Source organism: Sylvia atricapilla, chromosome 8 (genome assembly GCF_009819655.1).
Source record: "Sylvia atricapilla isolate bSylAtr1 chromosome 8, bSylAtr1.pri, whole genome shotgun sequence".
Taxonomy (NCBI): domain Eukaryota; kingdom Metazoa; phylum Chordata; class Aves; order Passeriformes; family Sylviidae; genus Sylvia; species Sylvia atricapilla.
Genome location: NC_089147.1, coordinates 26,667,057 through 26,684,020, shown reverse-complemented (window position 1 = coordinate 26,684,020; position 16,964 = coordinate 26,667,057). Strand labels below are relative to the sequence as shown.

Here is a 16,964-nt window from a genome sequence, read left to right as displayed (position 1 = left end):
CTGTCACTGTAGATCCATACTTAAAGGTAGTTTTGTGCCCAGACACATTATTTCGCACTTATCAGCACAAACATTTTGTCATCTGCTCGCTTTATATTATGTGTACCTAAGATGTAAGTCTTGGCTGTCAGCATTAACTGTCGTTATTCTGCATAATTTTGTCATGGCATTTTTCAGTGCTCTGTCAGGTAGTTTGTGACCAGATTAAACCTCATGAAGTCCCAAAGCACATCTCTGAATGGGATACTGCTGGTTAACTGCTGAGAAAATGACATTTATTCCCTATCTGTAGACATGAGAGGAAGGTTCCTTCTACCCACTGATTGTTTAGTTTGCAGGATTGTGCCATCTACCCTTTTGTGTCTCATAAACAACTGGTTTCCCTTTTAATATGCTGGAAGGCATCGAAAGGGTGGATCAGCTTTTTGTTTGGTTTGCTTCAAAAACCCTTTCACTGTCAGTGCTTGGAAATGATCCCTGTAAGTAGCAATTAGGTTTGCTTTTTTTGTACACACAATCTCTGCTAATCTGTGTCGTGCACATATTTTTCTACAAATGGGCAATTCTGAGACACATCATGTAGTAACAGACATCATCAACTGACAGTTTTTCGTCATTAGGCAATAGGAGCACCATGAGTAAATATAAGTGGTTAAAGTGGACGTTTCTGAGAGTTTAAAATACGTACGAATTCTGATAATTATGAAAGTGACTTTTTAATTGCTCAGACTCTTTAATTACCATTGATTCAGTGATTGCTCTCTTATGTAGAACATAGGGGAATTTAATGGAAGATGTGAAGTTAATTTTTATTCTTATGACATTTTTTAACAGAATCTGACTCATAGCTCCCTTTAGTTTTTGCTCAATGTTCAACAAAAAGATTAATGTTTTTTTTATGATGGACTATAAGCTCTTGATTGTCCTGCTAAGCAGCAGCTGCAAAATCTGATGCAGTTTAGTGTGTGACAAAGCTGAATGTCATGCAGTAACTCATTGGAATAGGAGCCAAGCTAATATTCCTTACTGAGAAAACATGCTCACTAAAATGTTTTTATGGAACTAGGATGTCAGATTCATGATGGAAATTTGGAAACTCCTGTTTTGGGTGCACTGAAAATGAGTTGTTCAGATGAACAAGCTATTTACACAGACGTGGTCAATACTGGATGCTGGTTTAATCTTCTAGTAATCCAGACATTACCATATGGACAACCTGCACAGATTGATCTGGTGAGGCCTCACTGGATAAATGAATATCCTGCTGCACTTAATTTGCTGAGCTTTTATGTTAGCTTTTATCAGGAGAAAAAAAAATGCTTTCCAGCACATAGTTTATTTGCAGTGACATACAAAATGAGACTGATGACAATCGACACAGGTTTAAGGCAGCTTGTTTGACAAGCAGCTCATGATGGTTTGGACACTTATCTGGAGGGCTTTCTTTCCATACTTCATTGTTTGTAGCCAATGCACAGCCTTTCCAATGTGGAACCACCTTTGCACATATCAGAGAATGCACTCAGTTTTCTCTTGAATTTTGCTTTCAGTGATGTACCCGCAGTAATTTTGTTTAATGCCATAATGGGTTATTTAGTTTTATTATCAACCTCTGCTTTCTCAATCTTCTGTCCTGTGAGGAACTGCCATATTCCTCCTCTGTAGTTCTCATTTCCCAGGGCATATACAAAGGCATCCACCGTTGGCACAGTCTTGGCAATAAGGGCAGGGATCTGTCATGAGACACAATATTTATTACTAGGAAAACACACCAAGAAGCCAATGGGCTGATTTCAGCCTATGTTTAGTTTCCCTTTACAAAAAAAAAGCCTCTCTCCGATGGCATTAGTTTGCTACTCCCAGACAGGGGAGAAGTAAAAGCAATTTGGCTGCTGAGAAGTCTTACTCAGGAAATTATAGTTTCCAGGAGAAAGAATTTAGGTTGATATTGCCTGAAACAGGGATAATTCAGTTGAGAGTGAATAACGAACACTTAGGAGTGAAAGGTGTGTCATGGACACCTTTGGATGGATGAACAAGCTGATATTGCTAACACATTTAATGTGGGATACTGAATACAGTGATGCATTTGGTGACCTGAAACTGGGCTGATTTTTGGGGCATGGAATGAAAGTTGAAAGATTTGATGTAATATTACTGAATCTCAGAAGTGGCTTCGGAGCCAAGACTCATAGAAGAAAGGGGAAAAAGGAGGCAGCAGGACCTTAGGAATGATCCATTACAACTTCCTTGAGGAGAGAGAGTTATTGGAAATGTGAATGAGACAAACAGTCTCTTTAAAACTGAAAATTCTGAGCTGGTACCTCACTCTAGGAAGGACACAAAAAGCTCCTACATGGCATAGAACAGTACAGGTCACACACCCCTAACTAGCTGCTGAAGAAAATTACCCCGACTTCCTAAATTTTTGCGTGATCAAAGCAGTAAGACAATGCCTTTTATATCACTTACAACAGGTGCTTACCTGTTTTCACTAAAAATGGTAGGTGAACAGAATGCTATGAGGAAAAGGACTACTTGCTATAAATATTTTTACAAGTAAACGCAGTAGTGAGTAAAACAGGCATAGAGACAGAGAGAGGGGAGTGAGCAGAATTCACTGTTTGTGTTCTGAGGTGGCACTGACGTACCATGCGGTATTTTGGTGGAATGAACATCACATTTTCCACTGCTGCGTAGGAGCACAGGAGGCAATAGGGACCCCAGCAAATGACCAGTGTCTTCAGTGGTAAACCAGTATTAAACTGAAAAACAAGAGCAATAGGTTTTTTTGTGTTTCACAATCACACACTGCAACAAATGGATGGGAGAGGTCCCGTGGGACTGTGGTTTGTGTTCAGTAGCAGGAGAGGATCAGGCGACAGGATATGAGACAGAGCAGTGCAGCAGCACCAAAGCCTGATCCTGGGTGTGGGTGGGGACTGGCAGAGGTGGCAAAACACCTTATGGTGTTTTGATCAGCTAAATCAGCGTGTGCTAGATATAGAAGCCATGGCCAGTAACTGCTGCTGGGGGGAGAGAGCAATGTGAAAATTTAAAAGCAGATTAAAAGGAATGATATTTTGCTGACTTCCTAGATGGTCTTGCAGACAAGCTGTGTGAAGCCACTGTCATGTTGGTGCAACAAATGGATGCAGTAGCTATGCTGTGGTAGGAGGATTTCTCTGTCCTTTATCTGCTCTATCTATAGGGCCCTATCCATGGTGTTCGTGGCCAGCTATTCCCAAATATCTTAAAAATATTAATGACTAAGGAACTGATAATTTCATCCTTAAATTTTTTGCATTGCAACTTGTCTGCAGAGCTACAGAGTTTCATGAGAAAGAAATCACGTGCTAGTGCATACAAACTCACTGGAAAAAAGTAATAGACATAATAATGAACACTGAGATATATGTTCAAGAGATATAAAGAAGGCACATATGTTTATTCCAAACAACTACAAACAAGTCTGTCTGACTGTCTCTGTCAATATAACATTTCTCTTGAGATCTGACTGTCTTTGCTGAGTGCAGGGGTTGGGCTGTGCCCACCAGCCATGCAGTGTGTCCCAGACTGAGCCTGCACCTCAGCAAACTACTCATATAATCACCACATTACATTCCCATAAACCTGCCACACCAGAGCAATTGCTTTGTTTCCAGCTCATAAAGATTTCTGAATTTCCTCAGCCAAGTGTTAACACAATGTGTGTGGGAAGGCCCTTCTCCCCCCTCTGTGTGTTTCCTTGCAGAGTTGTAGTTCTGTCTGACTTCCTCAGCCACAAGCCAAAGGCCTATAGCACAGCAGGAAATAACAATCCTTCCTGAGATAAATTTCTCTGGATAAATATTGATATGATATTGGCAAATATTCTGTATGCTCTGTGTTTATATTTTGATAAAGCAGTGTTGATGGGGGGAAATCTTTCAGGATCACTGGTCCAACTCCCTCTTTGATGGGGAACTGTTTACAGCATTAGCCTGGGGCAAATGTGGCTGTCTGATAAAAGGCTGACATTTCCAAGGATGGTGTTTCCATGAACTTTCTGAATGGCCTCATCCTGTGGTGCACTACCCTCCTGCTCAAGTGGCACTGGGGAGTTAGGACAGAAGGAGCTGAGTCTGTCTGAAAAAGAAGTCTTTCTGAAAGAAATTGTTTTTTTCAAGGTCTCTGTCTTTACTGAATGCAGCCCTGTTTTGTCAAGGTGATTACAGGGGTTCAGGAAGCTTTCTTACCTTAAAATGCCCAGTTTTCCTGAACTTTTGGTGTATGGACTGATAGGCTGTCAGCATGATGAAGCCTGGGATCATGAAATTGAAAGTGGACAGAGCAAAAAGGAATGTGACATAGTTTCTGGAAAGGGTGAGGAGGGAAGAAAAAAAGAGGGTGTTAATTCAATTCTAGTGCATCTCTATCAACTTGCTGTAAGTACTTACCAAATTTTAGTTTTAAAATTGGTAAAATCACTTTTGTCAACGTGCTTGAGGTGCAGCATTTGCTGAAGGCCAGTTAAGCTGTGCCATGCTATTGTGTGTGGGATGGATAGTATTGTAGAAAATCACAATGGGCATTTGTATTCTAAACCCAAACACCACTACTGAGACATCTGTGGGGTTTTTTTTGCATAAAGCCAAAAGCATTCATAAAGAGTTTCAAGCCCTAAACCCAGACAAGATGCAGTGTGTAGATGAGTGAGGGAGTGGCAGAAAGTTGAGCACCAGCCTCCCCACAGAGGAAGCTGACTTTAGCTGTTCCATGTGCCACCGTGCAAGTCCAGGCAGCCTTGGGTGATGCCTGCCTTGTCCCAGCTGCTGGGGAGGGACATCTGCCCCAGGAAAAGTGGTGGGCACAGCTGGGGGGGTTGTGTCCCACCAGGGCCATCCTAGGGGATGGCAGCCTGTGGGAGCTGGCCCTGGCCCTCACCTGTCCCCTTTGCTGTAGTCCAGGGTGCAGCAGGTTCGGAGGGGTTCGTAGTCGTATTCTCCCCAGCCCAGTAAGGGCATCACAGACCAGAAGGCAGCAAACAGCCATGCAAACACCATCATGGAGGCAGCTGTGCTCCACTGCAGCCTGCTCCCTGTGGGAAGAGGAAAGGGGGTCTCCATGCCCTGAACAAAACCACTGGAAACAGCTGTCAGGCCCTTGGACCTCAGGCCCAACAAGCAATGGTTCATGTTTTGTATCCTGAAGTTGACCCGGGTCTGGAGGAGTCAGTTTTCCATAAAATCTGAAGGAAGCTTTTAGGAAACGGCTAAACTGTACTTCTCTGTTGTGTGTTTTAATTAGATAAATGCTGTATTGCTGCTCAGCTTTGTACCGTGCTGGGGATACAGCTGCTGTCACAAACATTATAGTCCTGTGTTTTGGGAATGTGCTCAAAGGCACAGATGAGGCAGAGAGTAGAATGAACAGGGTGATGCAATAAACAGTGTTTGAAGAAAGAGTCCCACTGCAGAGTGTGGGTCAGATCAGAAATGTGACTCTGCACACACTCCCCAGCCCCTGCCTTCTTCCTTCCTTTCTGGCCAGGAGTGCACAGCATGTGTGGATATCTAGTATATTCTGTTCTAAAATTACTGGTCATCAATATATATGTGAATATATATATATGCAACCTGAGAACAGAGTTTGTTCTAAAAATACTACTGGACAAGTAATTTTGCCCTTTAGATCATCACTTAGCCTGTAACAGGAAATATGAAGCTAAAGCATTAGTAATTTTTTTCTAATTTTATAATAACATATTCCCTTGTGCCTATCTCATCTGGTTCCATCAATTACCATAGGAATGTAATGAAAGATTGGAAACTTGAGAAGACACAGGAAGTATTTCTTCATGGAGAAGGCAGGCAGGCTTCCTTGCTGCTGCAGGATATTGTGCTAGCCGCAGTGCTTGCATGTGAAAAGGTCTGGATAATTTTGTTATGGAGGCCAGAGTCTGTCGTCATGCCCACGCTGAGCAGCCCATGACGCCAGCAGCACCAGCCAGGAGAACAGTGACTTTCCCCAGCACTTCCTTCTAATCCAATCTCCCATTAGGGACAAGGAATGATGTCATTTTCTCTGAGGCTGGGAAGCAGTCTTTTTGTCTGCCCTAAAATAGCAGCATCATGACAGCAGGCAGGAAGACTCAGGCCAATCCTGATCTTTCCCTGAGAGGAGAAGGACTGGGGATGAGGTGCATGAGGTGAGTCCCAGCTGTGGGGCCAGATGTGGCTGACTCGTGGGTGAAGGACATTGGGGGCCACACAGGCTGCAGAGCCCCATGAGGCAGCAGCCCCAGGTAGAACCACAAACTCTACAGTAGCTGTTTTGTGTTGAACTATTCTTGTGTATTTTTAAAAAGGAAAATAAAGGGTGTTACTGAAACACAGTGTTAGTGAAACTGCCCTTTCACAGGATTTCTGGTTCCGTTCCTCTCCTTTGTATTCCAGAGGTTCTTCAGGAAAAAAAAAAAAAATTAAGTTTGAATTGCATTAAAATCAACTGGGAAAATTTGTTTGGTGCAGGTATTCAAAAATGAATCATGGGAAAAGACAGTTGTACACATTACAATTTAAATACCAAGGAAAATTAAAGAAAATACTCTGTATGGGATATTCTAGGTTTGATATTTGGTTTTTGAAAAAAATTTAGTTTTTTAGTAGTTTAAAACATAATTTTGTAATGATTATCAATGAAGAATTGTTAATAATGACTAATATCTGTCCTTCACATGATTACGGCATAGAAGATACATTTTGGCTGCAAAGGCTTAAATACTGCTTTTTAGTACTCACATAATATGACTATAGAATTACATAGATGAAAAGATTAGTTTTTGACTTAAGGGACTAGAAATAGAAGTGCAACTTTTTAATAATTTGTAATTTTTCTTAAACTCCCAGTCCAAAGAAGCAATGTAGCCTAAGCATCTTTTTACTTTAGTGTTTGTACCTTTTCTATGAAAAACTCTAAAGAAAAGTTTATTTTAGTGAGTTTTCCTTGGGAGTAAGTAATTTTCTTATTAGATGTAGGATAAAAGGGCTATGCAATAATGGAGTCTGGCACCAGGCATGTCTCATCAGCCTGCCTTTGGAAAGCTCATTTCTGGGGCTGAGCTCATCTTTTCTCTCCTCTCACACTTAAGGGGCCCCACTTTGGATGCTTGAAGAATCAGAACTAACAAATCAGAGAATCAGAACTAACAAAATTAAATTTTTACTTTTGGCTTTGACCTTTTGCAAAATGAGATTAAAGGCGAAGTAGACCTGATGAAATCACCTGCTGGTTTGACCCTTTAGAAAATATTTACACATGCATCAGAAGTAGCTTAAAATGCATGAATGTTAAATCAATCAACCTTGAGATTATTTTAGTTTTATTCAGAAAAAAACAATTTCAGCACAAGAACAGTGAAAGAATCATGCTGTACTCACGTGGCAAAAATGTCCTTCCCTGAGAAGGCTGACAGCAAGAGCACAAGTTGAGAGCAGTTCAGTTGTTTTTGTGCACAACAGGCCATTGTTTTACCTTAAATGTCTTTTCTTGGCCTGATAAAATTTAATGTAATAGCTGTGTGGGTCCTAATTCGATTAAATACATATGTATGGGGTTCAGCATATGCTTTAGGATATAATTCCTAATTAGTTCCCAGTGCTGGCAGTTTGGTCCTAATAAGTCTAATCACTCTTGTGCTCTGGTTTTCTCTCTTTGAAAAGCAAAAGGGAAGCCTCTCTTTTCCACACAGTGAAATATGAATACAGGGAATTTTAAACATTTTCTCTGATTGCTTTGGAAGAGAAAGGCTGCTCCCCATCATTCAAAGATAACTAAAATTGTGATGCCAAAAGATGAACTTTTAGCAAGTGCTAGATAGAGCATGGAACCTTAATCCTTTTGATCATGAAGGCCAGTTTTTAGTGATATAATCAGAAACTATATCTTGGGGGTTAGTTTGTGGAAACATTTATGAATTTATTTTTTTTTTAAGATGTATGATTTATTCAAACATTTAGCTGATTTTCATAGACTGAAGTATATACATCTCTGAGGCTGTGGCAGATTTCAGTCTGCTGTTCAAAAGGAGTTTCTCAAATAAAAGGTCAACGGCATTTTCTATGATGGAGGGGAAAAATAGTGCCTTTCCTCATTCTTGCAAATGGTTAAGTTATAATAGCTGTATAATATTAAGTTATAATATGTTCCAGGAGAATGTATGGCTTGTACCAAACTTAATGGCATGCATCACTTAAAATTAGCTATGTTTGTCAAAGACAGAAATATCTGAAAATCTGATAAGGAAAAAATAAATCAGTCATAAATAAAATAGGTGTTAGCACCTACTTCATCTGCAGTGCAAAAAGCACCAGTCACTGGTGGTCACAAGTATTCATTTTTTGTAGGAATAAGAAAGCTGTATTGTGTAATAACTTCTTTTGTGCATATCATTATAAAAACTTTTTAAACTAACATAATTAAGGGATTTTTTTTACTCCATTGATTTTTTTTATTTTGGTGTGGTTCGCCATGATCTTTGACTGTCTTGGTGATTACCTCCTGCTTCAGTGAAAAATGCAAGATCTGTATAAACATCAAGATTTTTTCAGGGAAAACTGGAACAGGTGCAAAACTAGGTGAAGGGACTGTGGCAGGGTGGCTGCAGTCAGTGTGACAGGAGTTTGGGACTTACTCCTAACTTGACAGAGCTGACAGCTGCAATTTTAGCAAACGGTAGTCTGGTAATCTTTGAATATTGATATAACTACCCAGGTTACCTTGGTTGTTAAGGAGTAGATAAAAGTCACTGCAATTCTACTTTTAGAAATTGAATGCTGCTGTGAAATCCCTGCTGGTTTTGTTTGTCTTCTCTTTTATAATATTGAGAGAAGTACAGATATAATTAATTTCAGATTTTCTGTTTCCCCCTAATTCTTAAATGTAAGTTTAAAATCTATATTTTTTTTCTTTCCTTTTAAATCTGTAACTTCATGCTGTGCTTAAGAACTGACCAGGATCCTTCCCTTCTTCAGAAACTACTAATGGCAGTGTGAATGGCCAGAGAAGAACTGACAATGTCTGCTTTGATCTAAACTGACACCTTGTGTCCTGAACACTTGGCTGCTGAGAGACACTTCCTCAGAATCTGCCCTTTTCTTCTTCCCTGTCAGGCACTGACATGCAACTACTTCTGTTGTCTTCTTTTTTCCCCCTAATGATCAGATTTTAAAATCTTTTTTTCCCCATCTTGCTAGAGATTGCCATTGATACTCTTCAGACTCTCCTGCTATTTCTGCTCTTATTGCATACTTTTAGGTTATTTCTCTAGTTCTCTCCTCTTTGCTGTCAAAGTAGCATCTCATAGACCTCAGAGCCACACTTAGGGGATGAAAAGGGAGTTGCCCAGTGTGGTTGCCTGGAAGTAAAAAAAAAACCAAAAACAAAAAAACAAAAAACACCCCCCCCCCCCAAAAAAAAAAAAAAAAAAAAAAAAAAAAACAACCCAAAACACCAAGCAAGAGAGGAGAGAGTAAAATATCCTGACCTTCTCTGTCACATGAGGTGATAATATTCTTTCATATTGGTTCTTTCATATGCCAAGCAATATCAGCTTGGTTTCTGGTGAATGACTATGACTTGTCTGGTTATCAAAACACTTTGAAGGTAGTGCTTTGTCACTGAGGGCTGTGCTGACTTCCAAACCTAAAAACCTGGTCAATTTTCAGAACGTTGGTGAACAAATTTGTGACCTTAGCGTTGAGAATAGTTGTAAAGTCCCCAGTTATCCTGTCATCATAGTAATCTCTTACATTTCATCAGCTTTCTTCCCAGAAGTAGGGATAGAGAATAATGAAGTGGCTAGCTGAGGAATGACACAATGAAGGTTTTCTTGGGAAACTGTTAGGACACAATAAAAAAAAACCTGGGGATGATGTAATTGAGCCTGGAAGGGAGTACCAGATCCTGGGGAGTGAAGATAAAAGGCTGATAGCCTTGTATTTTAGGGGAAGGTATTTTGTACCTTCTGTACAGACATGCAAGTCACACCGGTGTCAACAGGAGTTTAATGTATGGATTGAGAACACAGTATAGCCTGTGGGCTTGGTGTAGCACATCTATGAAATATGGCTTAATCTTCCTTGCAATCAGCGTGTGAAGAATTGAACTAGAAGGGGATGGTTTTACTGGAATAACCACAGGGCATGAGCACCTTCTGGGACTTTGGTTTTGTTTTGTTGTTCAAAATGTTCACTATAGGAGCCATGTTTGGCCATCAGTAAGTAACAATTTGAGCAGAGTAAAGAAGCTTGTGCCCTTAGGGTCCTTCTGGCTGTGCTCTAAATGTATTGTGTGCTCTTGACTGGAGGAGTGCATGACACAAAAGCATTAAAGTCAATGTGGCAGACAGTAAAATGTCTTTCCCAGACATGCTTATTTTCAGGCTCTCCCTCGTAAAATACAGATGCTCCTCTTCCAGCTCCAAATGCATTTCAATGTCCAAGAGATGTTAGTATGGATTTAGCTCACAGCCTGCATTATTTGGGGCCTTTGTCTAGACATGAAAAAGTACATTTCTTTGCCTGAGCCAAATTCCTGCAAAAATTGCAGAACAAAAAAGTTGGCAGACTTTCCTCAACAGGATCATCAGACTGACCATATTCCCTGTATGCTTTGGGTTGTGTTTTGCTATTTGCTGCTGGAATCACATGGAGGTTGTGCCTGAATTGCTCTGTGGGCAAAAAAAAACGTCTCTTGCACCCCAAAATGCCCTGTGTTGCACAAAGGGGCTGCTGAGCTCTGTCTGCCCAGTCATGCCTCTGCACGGGCTCCGTTCCAGCCACGTCTCTGCAGAGGCAGCTCTCTGTTTACACCAAATTTATCTATAATTAGTAAACTCTGCGTGAACATGATGATCTGTTTGGTACACAGCATAGTGTTGGATGAAAGCCTAAGATGAATAGATTTTTCTTCAATATAAAGAATTGGACTTTATTTGGGATTTTGTTTTAAAGATTACTTATGGATTAAGAGAAAGAGGGTCTCAAATTGGGTGGGATCTGGATGAGGGAATATCTCCTGAAGGTGGCTGATAATTTCCCCTGTATGAGAAAGAGGTCCTTTGGAGAAACTGTTTATATTTGCTCTATCTAGCGTGTAAGAAAAGCAAACATATATAAGATACACAAACGATAAGTATGTGCTTGCTTTGATTCTCAGAAGCCTTTGGCAGCTGCCCTTTGCAGGATGTGGGGAAGGCTGTGAGGTAAATTGCAGCCCTTACTTGTACAGTAGTGATGGTATCGGTCCCAGGCGACGGCAGCGCTGGAGCTAATGCTGGCCAGTGCTGTCAGGAAGCCATGGAAGCCATGGATTTGACAGCCATCAGAGCCATAAGGCCAGTATCTGTCAACAAACAAGGAACAGGCTAAGAAAATGATAAAGGTGAAGACATGTTTGGAAATTGCATCAACAGAGAGGGTACAACGATAGCCTGTGCTCGTCCCATCTGTCTGAGAAACACTGAAAGATGTTCCTGTGTTCCTTTTTTGTCAGCATTTTTCTCACGGTGGTCTCTCTTACGGTACAACAGCTATTTGTACTCTCAATGCTGAGAAGAAAATATAATCCTGTATCTGTCTGTTGAAAAGTTGGGGGTTTTAAATTTGAAATCTACATTTTATCCAATTATGCAGATCTTCAAGATTTGCCTCCTTTGTGAGGGGCCAATTTGTCAATGTGTGCAAGTCAATGCAACACAACAAACAGATCTTTATCTTGCAGACAAATTTGGAGTCAGTCTAGAGGTTTAGTGAAGTGATATTTTGATATTCAAGTAGCTTCTATAACCACGGATAAAGTTGTCTGGCTAAATGTCTTTACTCAGTCTTATGATAGTCTGTCAGTGATTATATGCAGTAAAATCTGTTTTTCTACTTGCCTGGTAGAACCAAGTCGGGTTTTTTTTTGCTGTTTCAGATTGAGGGAATGAGAAGTTTGGCTATGGCTTACAGTAGAAAGAGAGCCATTTATTAGTTAGACCTCTTAGAGCTTAAGCTGTTAATTTTCATGTGGCTCTTCTGAGCATGCCCTAAGAAAAGCTTTCTGCCATACCTGAGGAAGCTGGAAAAGGCAGCGATGAAGGCGTTGATGCAAATCCCGCAGTCAGCCAGGGCGATGCTGAGAACCAGCAGATTGCTGGGCGTTCGGAGCTCTTTGATTTTTCGGAAAGAAATGATTGTCAAGCCATTCAGACAGAAACCAAGCAGGGCTGAAAGACAGAATTGTTTGGTGTGATTCAACTGGAAATGGAAAATATCTACAATGATACTGCTGTTTTCTTTGATGAGACAATAATTACAGTGGAATCTTATGCACAGGGAACATATCCGTAGTGGTCAGTCTGCATGCAAGTTACAAAGGCTTTCAGATGAGAAGTCATGGCTCAAGCCAGTGCTTCAGACTTCATCAGTCATGTGGAGCAGGCTTGATCTTATTTGTAATTCTGCCTTTTGTGATAATAAGAGGAGCTGGATTGTGAGGCTCCGTGCAGGGACACATGGTTCAGGGTTCAGAGCAAGAGAGAGGCAGAGGAGGCAGTTTCAGGAGAGCTGACAGCCAGCACATGCTGCTGGTGTGCACATGTCCAGGCCTGACTTTGACAGAGAAATGGTTTCTGTTTAATATCCATCCTAACATTCTTTTTTGTTTAAGCACAGAAATCCCTCAGCCATGTTTCAGTCAGGCCCCCTCCCTTTGGGCTTCTGTCTGAGGGTAGCCTACACAGTGCTTGAATCACACCAGCTCAATCTTATTACTGCCCCTCGTCAATAGACTATACATGGAAAGGAATAATCTAATTATGAAAAGCAGTCACTGATAGATTTTAAAAAATAAATTTATGTTGATCCTCAGAGAGGGATCCAAGCAACATGAGCCATTCACCCGGCACAGAGCTATGCCACTGCAAAGCCCATATTTCACTGGTTTAAACTCAAGCTTTGTCTTTTAATGCCCTTTTCAAGATGACCTGAATTATTTTAGCTCTGATGAGGCTCTGACTCAACATCCAGTCTCTAAGTTTCAGTTAGATGAGAGGCACTGTGTCTTTGTGTTCTTCTTGGAAAAAGAAATGATGTAGCACAGAAAAAATCCTTATCCCCTAATTCTGTAAAGTAGTGTAGTTACTTATGCTTATTGTCTTAATTCTGCAGTTACATAAGATGGATGATTTTTTTTTTCTAGTCAGAAATCCTGCTTCTACCTTAATTGCATTAATGGCTGATGGCATAACCATAGTAACAGCTGATGTGTGTCTATCATTACACAACGTATAACAAAATATTTCCAGGAGAAATATTTGGAGCCATTTGAGGTCTGCTGTTTTTATTCCCTCCCTGCCAGATTACCTCCCACCCACAGGGTAAAACTGCTGTCAACCCTCCCAAATGCAGAGAAGCCTTTAGGAGAGATGTGTTCCGAGCATATTTGGAGTAGAGCTGAAGAGTTATTACTATATCAGATATTTTTCCTATCTTTGCCCTGTTTCTGGAAGCCTTGGGCTTTACTAGATTCTGATTTCTTGAAGCTCAGCATGAGTGTACAAATTGAAAGTGTACTAAGTTAAAAAAAAAAGCTTTGAATTTTCATTTTTAGATCAGCAAATGCATCCACTTAATAAAGTGAATGCAACTCTTCACCACAACCTTTTTTTGCAAACTGCAGTAAGAAGCTGCCACGGAAAATGGGAGAGGTCTTCCTGTGTTTCAGAAAGTGACTTAATCCTGATTATTTAGCTTGGTCTTCTAACCCAAATGACAATAATAAAGTTTTACTGCCAATCTACTGAGCACATATTCTGCCTATGGAAAATACTTGTGTTTATTAAACCACAAATGTATTAGACTACCCCTAGTATTAGCTGAAGGTGGTTACCATGGGGTTCTTTGCTGGAACTTGCACAACTGCAGGTCCTCAGCAGGCTGCAGCCCCCAGCACAGGTCAGGGCTGGCAGGGCCGTGGTGCCACAAGCAGGTCCCCAGCAGGACCCAGCTCTGGGGCTCTGCCAGCCCCCAGCACTGTCCCTGTCCTCCTGCTGCTTCCCACCCTTCAGGACCAGAGTGCAGATCCTGCCAGGCTGTGCACATGGCTCAGGAACTGTCAGCCAGGCTTAGCCCTGGACTCTGTTTAGGCAGCAGTGTGTCCCTGGCCAAGAAGTAGAAGCTTTTTCCTCTTTCTTTCAAGGAAGAGTGTCTGACAGCATTTCCAGCTTTCCTTTGCAGCCAGATATGAGCTCGGGTGCAAGGCAAAGGTGAGCACCCATGTTCCATGTTCATGGGATGAGCTAATGAGCTTTCATCCCACTGTGATGGTGCTTACAGCTTCTCCTCCTCTGTCCTTGGGCCCCACGATTCCCACTGTCTGCTCTGAGCAGCACTGTGCAGGAATGGGATCCCAGGCCCTGGCTGTGAGCCTTTGCTAGCTGCCAGGTAGATATAAATTCACAATTTTGTGGCAGTCTCTCAATAAGTAGCATATGCCTTAAGAAAAGATCACATTGGATAAATTAAATTGATATGGTTTGTTACTTTTACCCAGCAGCCATTAATTGCAGTGCTACCAGTGCAGTCTGGATTTATGCTAACTGTTTACAGGTTTTTTTTTTGAGCTATTGTGTTTGATTGTAAGACAGCCATCATAACCCACAAAACAAGCAGTCCAGTTTTATTGAGAGATTATCAGTCATTTCAACTTCTTTCCCCAGAGGAAGATAAAATTGCCTTTAAAAGTCAACAACAAAATATTACATCCCAAATTGCTGACAAGAGAGCTGAGTAGCAAGTACTTCTCACTGCCACAGGTATGCACAGAGTGCAGATATTCATGGCAAAGAGCTTGCAGCTCACCCTGATTTACTCACCAGAAGTACTGGTGATGTAGCCACTGTAACCAGGGTCAGCATACCATAAATGCTGCTGTTCACTTCAATTTTCCTTCCCCCCTCTTACTAGAAATAATAGGAGGAAAAATCTTATTGGTGCTGAGGTCCCACACTGAACTTACCTTCTACCAGCAGGGCAGTTCCAATGGCAAACACTTCTATTTCAGTGAAGCCTTCAGGGAGAGGGTGTGCAGTGACCATTCTTATGGTAGATATGCCAAAAGATTTAACCTCTGCCCTCTGTTATAGCTGCGGGGCTGCCTTTTCTTGGGATATCTCTACTTCCAGTAGCCCCAAGGCTTCTTAAAGGAGCAGCTCACGTGCAAACACATGCTGTTATTATATAAAAGCTTTGGGGTTTTTACTCCCACCACTACAATCCCTGCAGGAATGTTATTAATGATGGGACTAGCATCAACCCGCACTCCCCCTTTCCCCTGCAAATCGTATTTCAGACACCAGCAAAATGAAAGCATTCATTGCAATTACAACAAGTTCTTTGTAGACACAAGATTAAGAAACCTGTCCAGTTAATTTTGCAACACTGGAAAAGAATTAGATGTTGTGGAACAAAGGATACATGTAATTGGGGAGTGACCTGAAAAACAAAGAGGCACTCATTGAGTTGATAATTAGAGGAAAAGTATGAACCAATAATTTCTGCAGCTTGTAGATCTTCCCCTCACCCATTTTTTTTAGAAACTGGCCAGTGTATTTTTCTGGCAATGACTGTTCTCTATATTAACATATTTCCTCTTTGTAACTGAGGCTTAAATTAATGTGCACACTGGTGTCGCTTGATTAAAGACAAACACAAATTACTGATTTGGAGCCCTAAACATACAAGGATGTGAGTGAGTTGCTCAGTGGTGAGCACTCACAGGCATCACCTTGCCGTCCTTTTGGAGATGTTTGGAGTCTGGGTGTGCAGTGGCTCCGGAGTATGTGCAGTGTGCAGCTTGTCCAACCTCCAGCTATTGCCTTTACAAGGTGCCACTAGCAGGGTAGTTGCTTCTTTGATGCATAACTTTCTTCATCCTGATAATCCTACTGCAAAATGGGAGCAAAAAGGGATATGAGCACAGGGGATAGGAGCTTCCTCCAGCTCAGACTGCACACTGTGCTGATCTGGCTCCCAGCTGATTGAGGTGTCAGGCAGAGGGAATTCACTCCAGATGCCACCAGAGCTTGTTCAGTTCTCCTGACTACATGGTGAAGTTTACATTTCAGGGGTGCATTTACAGCTAGGGGTGTTGGTTGAAGATAGTGGTGGATTTTTTGCTGTTTTCCTGAAATCGGTGCTTAAAGGGTGTGATGCCCAGGAGAACTGATTAGAGCTTCAAGGCTGTTGTGTGTGCACAACTATCTGGTGTGCTTTTTTGATCTCTGGTATTCAATTTACAGCTCTTTTTGATGTAGGTAATTGCCTTGATGGATATGCTCTTGGATTTTGAAGTAGAATTCAGGAGGGCATGATATTTGTTAGGCTATACAGATGTTTGGTTTAAGCAGAGTAAAATTACATTGCACCACATAAATCCATTGTTATGTTTGGTTTTCACTCACCTGCATGTCTTGATGACAAAGAAGGTAACAGTCCTGCCTTCTAGCATGGCAAATGAGTGATCTAAATGAGTAATCTTTGTAGTGATCCACTGTATGTTCTTGCAAAAAAATTAGTGCTGGATCTTGTAAATGTGCTGTAAATCTTCCTAGCATGATAGTTCTGAAAATGGATGGCCCATTATAGTGCTTGTCAACATAAAGCTGCACAGCTCTTCCAGACTGGGGATGAAGGACACAGATATTTGAACTGCCCTCCTGAGGGCTGTCAGGTACTTTTGGTTGCCTGCCACTGTACTTCACCTTCGCTCCCGAGCAAATCTCCCAGAGGTGTTACACTGCTGGTAGTTTTTGTGGAGTGTATTAAAGTCTGTGGGGCAAACTTTGCTCATTCCAATACTATTTCTTCTGTGAAAGCAGGCTACTACCCTGGCCCCCTTGGATTTAAAAGACCTTTATTAGAACGATTATATTAACTTGT

The 16,964-nt window shown here is 41.3% G+C and overlaps 1 protein-coding gene across 1 annotated transcript; it reads right to left on the bottom strand.

The window, feature by feature from the left end:
- Positions 1–1,332: 1,332 nt before the first annotated feature.
- Positions 1,333–15,121, bottom strand: RGR (retinal G protein coupled receptor). Its single transcript, XM_066324509.1, has 7 exons — positions 15,043–15,121; positions 12,094–12,250; positions 11,264–11,385; positions 4,927–5,080; positions 4,239–4,356; positions 2,652–2,765; positions 1,333–1,733 (listed from the first exon to the last, which is right to left on the bottom strand). The coding sequence occupies exons 1-7, from the start codon at positions 15,119–15,121 to the stop codon at positions 1,590–1,592; spliced, it is 888 nt and encodes a 295-aa protein (XP_066180606.1). The 3' UTR covers positions 1,333–1,589.
- Between the last annotated feature and the right edge of the window lie 1,843 nt (positions 15,122–16,964).

Bases quoted from the DNA above. Each gene is read 5' to 3' on its own strand.
- RGR (XM_066324509.1), bottom strand. From the start codon at position 15,121: ATGGTCACTGCACACCCTCTCCCTGAAGGCTTCACTGAAATAGAAGTG. The intron at 5,081-11,263 runs GTAAGGGCTGCA...CTCTTCCCACAG, and splicing joins ATACCATCACTACTGTACAA to GGAGCAGGCTGCAGTGGAGC. The intron at 4,357-4,926 runs GTGAGGGCCAGG...CACCCTTTCCAG, and splicing joins GACTACAGCAAAGGGGACAG to AAACTATGTCACATTCCTTT.